General features: G+C 36.9%; 1 protein-coding gene across 1 annotated transcript in view; it reads left to right on the top strand.

Annotated features, from left to right (window-relative positions):
- The window catches only part of ROBO2 (roundabout guidance receptor 2), a gene marked incomplete at both ends in the record, with an annotated part of 564,315 nt that overhangs the window by 386,585 nt on the left and 165,472 nt on the right, over positions 1-12,258 (top strand). The window contains one exon of the mRNA XM_084232633.1: positions 10,213-10,370. Within this exon, the coding sequence (XP_084088759.1) occupies positions 10,213-10,370 (158 nt within the window). The remainder of the gene's footprint in view (positions 1-10,212; positions 10,371-12,258) is intronic.

Below are 12,258 nucleotides of genomic sequence, written 5' to 3' on the forward strand. Positions count from 1 at the left end.
AATATAGTCTCATGCATTTAGACTTCAGTCTATGATTCTGTGTAAAAGAGGACATGAATCAAGATTTTCAAAGAATTCTTTTTAAGTTCATATCAATAGATTATGGTGGGATTCAGATTATACTCTCAATTGGAACACTACTGGTTGTGGTTATAAACTGTGTTGCTAAAATAGGTGAAAGGATGGAAATTATGAAACCAAAAGTATTAAATGGAAAACCCATGAATACATCAGAATACATCCTCATTATTCAGAGATTTGTTGAGTTTCCAGTAGAGGGGAAAAAAGATAAAGCAACAGTAGTTTCAAAGTAACTGGCATCCTCCACAAGGAAGGTTGACCTTGACCTTCTTCTTCTTCCACCCCTTATTTCATCAGCAGGGGTGAGATTACTCCGAGACCCTGCCAATAGGTAATAAATAACACATAAATTCCAGGACACCCTTGCACTGTAGGGTGCCCTAATGTGTAATAATCCTTAGACTATTGAGTTTATAACTCATGACATCTGGCAGTTACTTGGCATTGTAATTCATGTTGATCATGTACATCAGAATACACCATGGGAAAGAAATATTGGAGCAATAGCCGGTTGATACTAGGAGAGGGTGGAATGAGAAGAAGATGATGCTAAGACTGTGTGCCTCTGTGAACTGTGTAGTGTTGAAATGCGTAAAAGCTAGTGCTTTCAGATAAGGACTAATAAGGCAGGAGGGGAGTAGAAATCTATTGGGATCCAGAACAAAGCAGCATGCTATTATGCTATTATTTATTTGCTAACTCTCCTTATTTCCTTTATTAAAATTGATCAATATAACTGTAAGGAAGTAATGACTCTTGAGGTGTGAATTTAGATATATAGTTATGTATAGTTTGAATTTATTTTTTTAAGATTTTTTTTTTTTTAACTTATACAAGAACATAAATACAGGCCAGAGGCGCAGGAAGGTGAGAGACTTTCACCAGAGACAGAGCGGGGAGAAGAACAGGGAGATAGACTGAAATACTCTGCTGAGGGGAGCATCGGGCAAGACAGGAGAGGTCAGCTACTCCATGTGTGTATCTCCCTGGCTGGCCAGGAATTGAACCCGCGCTGCAGAGGCTGTGGACAGCTTCATAGCTCTGTGCTCAACCCACAACACCGCTGGGGAGGCCCTATAGTTTGAATTTAAATGTGCAATTAAACAAATATATAAATATATTGAATTTATTTTTGTACAAATAGTATTTATGCAAATCATTGCATAAATGATATTTGAGCTCAAATTTCTGTTTTCTCTGATCAAAGAATGAGGACTAAGTGAGAAGTGAGAAAATTGGAATTAGTGGGCAAAGATGTCATTCTACAAAACACTGCAATAATTTTTTCTACTACCTAACAGCCTAACTGCTTTGGCTGAAGACTTGAGACTCATGGGAGATGAATCAGATTGAAAAACTAGAAGCAGACAGATGGTTATTTGTAATCACCCTGTAAATGTAAATCCTATAAGTAAGTTGTGATTATTTATTTACTCTGTTATTTATATTACCTGTATCCAAACCTAGATCCTGAGAAAGTGTTGGAATAATTTGGGACTTCCCTTTTGTCACCGTCTTGAAAAATGCTATTTAATGCTTTTTCTTTCTTTTAAATATTAGACTATGTAGTATTTATTTTTAAATTGAATATATCTTCTGATACTCAGAATTATAGGCACCACTGTGACCAAAACTTGAAGTCTCTCTGATTGGGCAGATGCTAGAAGGAAATTGTTTGGTTAGCAGAGGTAACATTTTGGGGATGTGGAAAGGTTTTGTTCTGCTGTAAAGAAAAGCATCATCTTGATGTTTGGGTTGTCATTCCAGACACCAGACTCCTCACATACTAAATCTGGGCACAGTTTCTAAATTGACTCCACTTTTTGAAACTGTAATTCTGGAGGTAGCAATACCACATGAACAGTTCTGTGGACAATAGTTCTTTAAGGGAAAAAAAAAGAGGGAGAAACTGATTAAACATTAATTAGCCTCAATCCACAACTTCCTCTTAAGTTAATGGATAGGCTATGCAGATCCCTGTCAAATATCAGATGCTGGGCTCTGCCAAAAATAGGACTTCTCCAAGTGTTGAAGTTATGCCAACTGCTGGCTCCTTTACTCAAACCAAAGGAACTGATTGCCAGAGACAGGCCTCAAGTCTGCCGCGGTCATATGTCACCAGTTTGCAGTGCCACATGTGATCCAAGAGTTTATGAATGATCTCAACACTTGGTCCCCAAGGAGAACATATGCATTACAGGGGTTGTGGATACAAATGACAGAGAGCACGATGCTTCCATGCAATTGCAAAGAATCCTTCAGCAAGTTTTAAACATTAATGGAAAACATTAAGGAAAACTTGGCACTCTTAGCAGGAATTCAAATTATATTGCGGGTGAGGACAGAACAGGGCTAAAAAAAGGATTCAATAATAAAGGCTTGGCTAAGAAACTTGGAGCTGGCCATTCCTCTTGCGTGAATTGTGTGTTTGTATGTTTTATTCCCTGCAGAATACCAGACTTCACAAAATGCTATGACTTGAAAATGAACAAGTCACAGGGCATTCTTGTTTATTCAACATGCTCCAATTCATACTGCTGGTTTATCTGGATCATTTGCTGAATGAATTTGCTTGCACATGGAGTCTTAGTGGAGGTGGAGGGGTTGGGGGAATGAGAGCTTCTCATTTTTTGGAATTGTCAGCATGCTGCAGAGCTGCCAGGGAGTCAGCTTGCACAGCGGTAGCAGGATGTCTCCCTACTGAGTTATTTCTTTCCTATTCCCCTTCTGTGCAGAAGAAACCACTTACGACCTGTCCTCTAACTATCAGGCAGACTATATTGTCTATTTCACTGGTGACCGACCTGACCATGTTTTGTTTGATTGATCAAATATAACAAAGGAGTTTCTGGTGAATGATGATTCCTCTTTCAATTTATTTTGTTTTTCTGTCATTGAAACTTTAAAAAAAATTGGCATTATTATAGCTTGTCGGTACAGCTTTTTGTTGAGAGGGGAAACTCAATTTAAGCTGAGCTAAATGTGAAAGCATAGTTATTTAGATCACATAACTAGAAAGTCCATATTTGGTACAGTCTTCAGTATTGATTTGTCCAGTTAGGTCATCAAGAACCCAGGTTTTTCCCAGTGTGTATGACCTCAATTATATCCCGAGGCTGGAGCTCCCCCTGGGGTCACAGCATGGCTGTCTACAACAGCCACTTCGTGCAGCAGGAGCAATGTGTGCTTTCCTTGGAAGTAGAATAGATCTGCCTTGAATACTGGTTAGGATTACACCTGGCGACTTCACATGAGAGGTGGTGCTCGTGGTAGTGGGATTTGAGAAATAATGTGTATCAGTTGTAGAAAGGGCTATCATTGTTTTCTAGTCCATTGTGATATTTGCTATTATACACTATAATCTGCACTACCAGTTTTACTATTGCACATAAATCTGCTGTTTCTTTGAGTGATTGATTCCTGACCTTCTTGAACTGGATGGCTTTTAATTTAGCGATATATGAGCCTGTAGGTAGTCAGGTCAAGTACTCTGTCTCTTAAATTCAACCAAGTTAAATTGTTCTTCATAAATGACATTTTAAAATCAAATTAAAACATTGTGGGCTATCTTATATAACAAGAAAAGACTACAGCCTATCTCTTGAAGAGGAGTTCATCAATTCAGTCAACCAATTAAGAGCACTTAATTAAAATTTCTGATGTCCTTCAAGTTGGGAGCCCTTTTGAGGAGGGGGTGGAGGAGGCACTACTTGTCTAGTACAGGGTTTTCTTATGAATGTGTCCAAAGCTGACACAGAAGACAGTGTATCTGTTGAAGGAAGAAATAGGAAAATGGACGGAAAAAAAGGGGGATTTGAAAGAGATTTTCAAGCAGAAACCAGCATATGCTAATGTACAGTAAGAACTACTCTGTATGTCTGGGGAGTGAGGATAGCCTCCGTGTCCCTGATGAGCTTGGAGATACAAGCAGGGACCTGATTCTCAGCAACATTTGAAACCATAGTAAGGAAAGAATTTTATCTTAAGTGCCATTGAAAAAGTTGTGAAAAGGCAATTGACATGTTCACATTTGCATTTTAGCAAACTCATTATAGCTACAATAGATAGATTAAAAAAGAACTCAGAAAAACTTCAAATAGAACATGCTTGCAATAATTCAAGAAGGAGATAAGAACATTCTGAAATAGGTCAGAAGGGACAAGATAAATAGAAGCAGGTGATGTTACAAATCAGTGTAGCATAATGATCGTATGTAGAGTCTAGTGTCAGACACACAGAGTTGAAACTGTACTTATCTACTACAATAGGTCATTTCTAACGATCTGTTGCATATCTGTGATGCCAAGTTTTGCACAAAATGTGTACTCATTAAACACTAGCTGTTATAGAAGTGCAGTTACTTATAAAATAGGACATCAAAAGTGTCCTTATGTGTGCCTGCTGACTGATCCAAAAAAGCAAATTTAAGAAACTTCTTATTGAAAACCAGTGCATAATTTCATATATGATTTACATGTGTAGCTGAAGGCTTCTTAGTATCTTTCTAAGTATTCAAGATTTTCTCAAATTTTGTATTTAGAAACTACCAGGCACCAGATAAGCATCATTTGGGATAAGGGTTCAATCCTACTGAGAAGTCTGTCCATGTGCACATGCAGAGAGAATTCCTGCTGGCAGGAAGCCCTGTGTTCATTGTTGCTCTGGGTTGCTGACAGGTTTCGCTGCTGCTACTCCGACTTTTAATTACAATTTACTTGTAAATGACTTTTCCCGTGATCAGTTGAGTTTGTTGTGGATGGTTTTCTTTATCCAAGGGTGTGTATGACTTATTTCATCAAAAAACTTTAGACTCCACATTTCCGGTAACTATTTGAAAGAATGTGTAAATTGCAGTTCAGAAATGTATCTTCCAGAAGTGCATTTGCTCTACAGTGTCATGCCATTGTTATTAATAATTTCTTCTACTAAGCTAAAATGGAAATAATTGAATAATTATTTACCTTGTCTTTACTAACTGAGGAAAAAGAATTCTTGAGAGTTATTGATGTGGGATAGAAAGATGAGGACTTAGTGGTGGATGAATGTGGAATTTTAAGGGAAGTAGGAGTCACAGATTATGCTCTAAAGGCACAACTAAATGTGAAAGTCCTTTTATGGCATTATATTGGTTAGCTTTTGCTGCATAGCAAATTCCTACAAAATTTAGTGGCTTAAAATAGTACATATTTACTCTCTCACTGTCAATCATGTAGACATGAGTTTTATTCCTCTACATTAATATCTCTTACAGGTTGCAATGATGGTGTCAGGGCTATAGTCTTATATAAAGGCTCCACTGGGGGAAAACTTCTCCTCCCAGAATTACATGGTTCTTAGCTGGATTTAGGACCTCTAATATTGTTGGACTGAGGGCCTTAGTTCCTCACTGGCTGTTGACTGGAAATGCTCTTCAGATCTTTGCTAGGTGGGCCTTTCTATTGGCAACAGGGCATTGTGCATGATCGAGGGGGTGGGGGACATCTGAGGGGAGAGAGATTCAGAGAGGTGGGAGAACAGAGAGAGCTTAAAAAATGACAGTTATAATGCTTTATAACCTATTCTCAGAAGTGACCTTCCATCCCTTTGTTATATTCTATTCATTAAAGGCAAGTCACTGGCTCCAGCCCAAGGTCAAGGGGAGAGAATTACACAGGGAATAAATGCTAAGAGGGAATGATCGTTAGAGGTCACAGAGGGGTCATCATTAGGTGTCATTAGTGGTCATTACCACTATAGGTAAGATCATGCTATTTGTCAGTACACAGGTCAATTCCTCACCCATCTGTGTTCTTCTGAGTCGGGGCAAATGAACACATTAATACTAGACAGATTACTAGAGCAAAAGTTAACACATAATAACATATGTATGAAGACTTTCAATTTGAAAGTAAAATGGGTTAACTGGGTTTATATCCTGTGCTAAAGGACCTGGGTCCAGAAAAGAGGAGGGTACTTCTCATTGATGAGGAAGTGATGTTTTCATCTTTAAAGGTAAAAATATGATATTCTCAGATAGAGAGGATAGGCTCACTGACAAACCTATATGGTAAGATCCCCAAATGACAGTCTTCTAGGTCATTCCAGGGAATAGTGATCACTTCTCAGATTAGGAATAAAGCAGAGGGATTAGGGGAAAGGTACAAGCTTCTTCTTACCGTTAGGGCATTGATTGAGTCTAGTTACACATACCAAGGTGATAGATATTGGAAAAGACCTGCTTGAATCATTTTTGAAAACATTTATCTGACCTATGTTGGAAGACTGAATCCATGCATTTTAGTTTTATATTAATTGTATAGATTGTACTGAGTATATGACATTGTTCAATATATGCTTGCAAAATTGATTAGTCACAAATCTCTGTCATAAATATGAAGTATATTTTATCAAACACACCAAATTTCCAGAATAACTTCCCAAATCACAGTGCATGTAAATGTAAAAAGCATGCAAATATAATCCAAGATCTATTATGAATCGGTGGGTGAAGTTCATGTACAGAAATGAAACTTTGGGTTATAGCCAATTACATTCCTTTATTTATTTTTGTCCCATGGATATTTGAAACCCTGTATACTAAACTTAGATCTGTAAAGAAGTACTAAAATAAAAGTGTACCTACTATATCTTATTTTTTTTTTTATTTTTAACTTACTGCTCCTAATTTTTGTCACTTTAATCAGACTTGTTTTGGTTCATCAGTATAAAGAACTTTTTGGAACTTTGATCAATATATATATTATAGGACATCCTTGCTTTGGCTTACATGTCAAACAACACTTGAATTATATAGCTCTATGTTCTTTTTAGAATAGAAATTTATGGAGAAAAAAAGAATTGACTCAATTTGGACTTGCTTAACTTTCTACATTTACAAGACCATTTTCTTTCCTTATGTCCATCATATTTGTCAAGTCTTTACTATGGAGAACATCTATTCTTTATCATATATGGTATAGCACGGGGCAACATTCAAGATAGAAATGAGTTGTTTGCACAGATATTGAACTGATAAATGATATTTTTTGGCTTTGCTTATGTTTGTGAGTGGTATACAAACTTCAGAAGCATAAGCAAATATCAAATCATGTATGCTTCTTAACAATTTGGGAAGAGTTCAAATGATTTTACTTTTTCCTAAGACTAGGATTCTCTGTTTACTGTGCTAAAACTTGCTGGGGAAAAAAAAAAAAGTTTTTTCTTGAGTGTTTTATGAGAGAAAGAGTGTTGGGGGTGGAGGGAAGAGAAATAGAGCAAAAGAGTGAGGAGAAGCACATTTTATTTCCCTAAAGGTTTGGAGTAAAAGAAATGGAATCACTAAGCAAAAATGAATTAACTGAGTACTATACAAACCCCAAAGAGCATTTTGCAAGTTGAAGAGGGTGCAGTACCAATTATATTATTATCTCACCCTACTCTCTGGGTGAATAGTCTGAAAGCCTGAAATTACAGTTGATGTAAGATTTCTTGGCTTCATTTGCAAATTGAAGTCATTTTCTTTCTTTTCTTTTTTTTTTTTTTTTTTTGGTGAATGCTATAAACACATGTTATATTGTTTAAGAGTCGCAGTTCTTAGTTTGTTTTGATATTTCTCTCCTTTTTGTTCCCGATGTCAAAGGTCCTTTTTTTTAACCTCTTAATTTGGCTTGTTGCAAATTGATCTAACAGTATGTTTCTGAATGATTTGCAATGGTCTTAAGTACTATTCGAGCAGAGGCTTTTTGGCATTTCATTTGTTAGGAGACCAGTTCTGGAGAAGGTCCTTCAACTGGCCAGATGTGTCATTTTGGAACAGATTGTAAGCTTGCCACAACACCATTTGTTGCCAGTACCGGATATTGTAGGGATGATCACCACCCTGTTGCCATATTTTTACACTTCTTAACATTGCATAAACAGGCAGCTGTTCTGTATTTAGAACATAAATGATTCACCAGCTAGTTCTCCCAAGAGGATTTACCTGCAAGAGGGAACCACAGTGTTAACCCGTTCTTATCCCCATGCCTGACAGTGGCATTAAATGCACACTTTCCTCAGCCCATTCAGAAGCAAATCCTTATGCATATAAGTCACACCTTACTTGCCAGTTAGACAAGAGAACCAAAAAAATGTGCAGTTCACCATGCTAAACTGGAATGCAGCTTCTTAGCAGCAAAAGCAGTATATTAATCAGCTTATAAGCTGAGAGTGAGCAATTTGTGCTGAATTCTTTCTTATTGCTCTGCCAATAGGAGACAAGATTCTCTAATCTCATAAAAGGCCATGACTTCATTAAAATGGAAAACTGTGTAAAAGGCTGTGTTGTAAGAGACAAGAAAAGAAAGCCCTAAAATCTCTCAGTTGTCTCTCTGGAGCTATTTTCTGTACAGGGAATTTTTATTTATTTGGAGAGTGACAATTAACCTAGAGACTTGGCTCAAAAAGAAGCAGAGTGTTGAAGTGGTCTCATTACTGGACACCAACGGGGTTGGTTTGAATCAATCCCCTCTTGTAGTGGGTGATTTATATTACAGGCCAGCAGAAGCTGCCTAATTTTGATTTCAAAAAGCTTGGCAAATTTATGTCTCTCTATCTATCTCTCTAGACTCACACACATATGTATTTTATATATGAGAGAGAGAGAGAGAATGTATGTATGTGTGTGCGTTTGTTTTACCACTATGTACAGTTAGGAAACAAACTTGTCAGTGGTGTTATATCAGAGAATAAGAAAAGACTGGCAATTAGGAAAGGTAGAAAAACTTGAGGCATGTGATGTATTAGATGGTTTCAACTCCTTTTTGGGGAATGTTTACCCCCAAATAGACATAACCCTTATTTGTTAAAAAAAAGCCCAGTGTTCTGCAATCTGATAGGGCTGACTCGTGTCTCCAGGCTTTTCATCTTGCCAGCAGAGGAAAAGTACACACAGATAGATAGGTGACATTTGGAGAGCCTGGCGTGCCAGATTTTCGGAGGTTACAACGGAGGTCCAACCTGCTGTTCTCCTAATGAAAGGAGGGGAAGTTCAGACTGGCAAAACTGCTATAAGGGATATCTCTGCTCTGAATGTCACGCTGCCCAGATGTCGCTTGGCAGGTGGAGATGCAGAGAGAATGAAAATGTAGCCCTGTGTATGTGGGTGCTAGTGCGTTACAAGGGTGAACAATGAGTCTATCTTCTGAAGTGTAATGAAAACAGTGTGGATCTTGTCCATATTCATGTCACCAGAAAGGGCTTTCTCAAAGGGTTCTCACCCCACTTTCCCTCCCAGACTGACATGCACACATGCTCACAGGCCATGTGCATGTGACTTGATTCAGGCTTTTAGTATAATTTGACACTTCATTTTAATGTATTTACATACATACATGAATATGTGTTTTCTCTTTATAGAAAATAGGACCACATGGTACAGGGGTTTTTTTTACCTTGAGTTTTTATTTCAAAACTGTATCATGAATATTTCTCATCTTATTTTTCTTAGATTTATCTCAATTTTTGAATCATATTAAACAGCATAAGTGTGTGATCATCTAGCCATTCCACTAATCATGAGCATTAGGATGTTTCTTGAGTATTTAAGATACTTAGCGCGCTGTTCTCAGTAAATGTCTCCGGGACTTTTAGTGTAAACGTTACTCTTTGAAAAAGAAAGTTATACTTGTAGTCATGAACCTTATTGCTGAAGAAATGAGAAGGAAGTTGTTGTCCCCCACCCAGTGTATTTGAAAGAAAAGAGATGTAAAAACTATTTTTGGAGTCTGTTTTAACATTATCTGAAACACTAGTTATTTAAACTGCTTAAATTCAAATGTATGTTCAAAGTATTACAGTTTGTGCATATCACCATTTTTTTCTGTGCCTAACAAGTGCACTTAATTTTTTTTCCTAATGTAACAAATGATGTTGTCCATAAAGATTTTCCAGAGACAAATCATGGCAGAGAAAGGCTCCACAAAGGTTACATAAAAAAATTGTTGGAAAATAGGTTTGGATTATGCCATTTGTCGAATCATCTATAGAATCTTAAGTGATGTCTTGCAAAGTGGACTTTCAGAACTAATTGCTATATAATAAATGAATAATACATTCATTAGGGGAAAAAACGATTGTTTCTGAATTTTCTTTACTACAATTATTTTTCTTTAGTGTTACGAGATGACTTCCGGCAAAATCCCACAGATGTAGTAGTGGCAGCTGGAGAGCCCGCAATTCTGGAGTGTCAGCCTCCCCGGGGACACCCAGAACCCACCATCTACTGGAAAAAAGACAAAGTTCGAATCGATGACAAGGAAGAAAGAATAAGTGTGAGTTAAATTAAATGTGTACAGAGACTGAATATCAAATCTTACAATGGATGTATTTTAATCTTTTACTTATTGTTAGCAAAATTATACAACTATATTTGAATGCTAGTTGCATTTACACTGTAAGGAAAGGACTGAAAAATGGTAAACAAAAACCAAAACTTTGGCACGAAGCCGCCAAGAGACAAATATTATATAACTCAAATGTACATGATATATGAAAAATTACACCAATCTGAATATGGAAATACATCTTTGCAGTAGAATATTGATGTTTTAGCTTTTTTTAAGATCTCCAAAAGCATCTATTGATCATGCAGTACATGTGTGTTAAAGTGTAAATGATGGCCATAAACCATGTTAACTGGAACATTTCTTTTAGTACTATTTCCAAAATTTATTATGAGAGGACATAATTTAAGTTAATGAACATTTCAAACACTTTCCAATTATTAATATTTATAACTAGAATTTTATGCGTGAATTATTTTCAAAATTTAACAGATAAGGAAAATCAAAATACAAGTGACTGTTTATGCAGTTTTGCTCATGTAGAAAAATAGACTGTTTTCAAAGGAAATTGATGATGAGGTTCAGTGGCTGATTAATATTCAAAATGAAACACCCAGAAAAAGTTAAAGCAGTAGAAAAAGTGGAATGGCATGCAATCATTTTATTTATTTTTTTTTTAGAGAATTCACTCAACATTTGTATGTGAAATTTGGGAAGCCCAGTCCACTGAAATAGATAATGTATCAACGTTTTGATGTTTGTGTAATTTTTAGGTTCAGTATACAGTACTTGAGAGTGGATATATTTTATTTAAAAATAATGTCTCATTTACCTGAACAAATGTGCCATTTCTACCAAAAGTCCATGTTATCCCCCCAAAAAAAAAAAATCTTACAAATGAGGTTTTCTTTTCTTACATTCACAACATGACACAGGAATAGGTAAGTCTTGCAGGCAATCACAACATAAATTCATATAATTCTAGGCTGAACTGTTGATACTGAAAATTCACATTGCCAAGAGGAATTTGGTTTCTCTCTCTTTTTTTTTTTTTTTTCAATTTATTTATCCAAGCACTGGGTACACTCAGAAGCACGGGAGGGTGAGAGAATTCAGTAGAGCCAGAGCAGGGAACAGAACAGGCAGACTGATGAAGTACACAGCTGAGGGTAGCAGCGGGTGGCAGGAGAGGTCTGCATGCCAAGAGGAATTTGGTTTCTAAAGGCCCGCATTTGGGAAACAAGCATATGAAAATGTGCTCCTGGTGATGGAGTAAAATCAGTGTTCAAAGGTTTTCTAGCTCATGTTTCTATCATTTAGCTTTTTCTTTGTAACAAGGCACCCCTAAAATATAGTGACTTACACTGTTTTATTTGGCCCAGGATAACTATGGTAAACTGACAGTTCTTTGCTCAGGACCAGCTTAGCTAGTCCTTCCCAGGCTTTCTCCTGCCTTTGTGGCCAGTTTAAAGGGATGCTGGCAGCTGCGCTGTGCGCTCTAGGATGATTTGCAGGTCTGGCAATTGACTGACTCTCATCTGCGCTTCTCGGTTTCTTCTCTTCATGGCTTCTCGTCTTCCACCTCAGACTTGTCCCCTCAATAATCTCAAAGTTCTAACTGTGGCAAACAAAAGCAAGTCCCATTTTGCAAGAATATTTTTCTTCTGGTGAAAACATTGCTTTACTCCCACTGGTAAAATCAAGTCATATTGCCAGGCTCATGTTCAAGAGAAATGGGGTGCCCTCCCTGGTCATTTTTATGACATACTATTCATTGTGATCTACCTTATGCAATTGATAACACGTTGATGATTTTTTATTCTATGACATAACAGGTTTCAGAGTCTGAAATATCTCTGGTGAGAATATATCTACA

Source organism: Talpa europaea (genome assembly GCF_964194135.1).
Source record: "Talpa europaea genome assembly, chromosome: 4".
NCBI classification, from domain to species: Eukaryota; Metazoa; Chordata; class Mammalia; order Eulipotyphla; family Talpidae; genus Talpa; species Talpa europaea.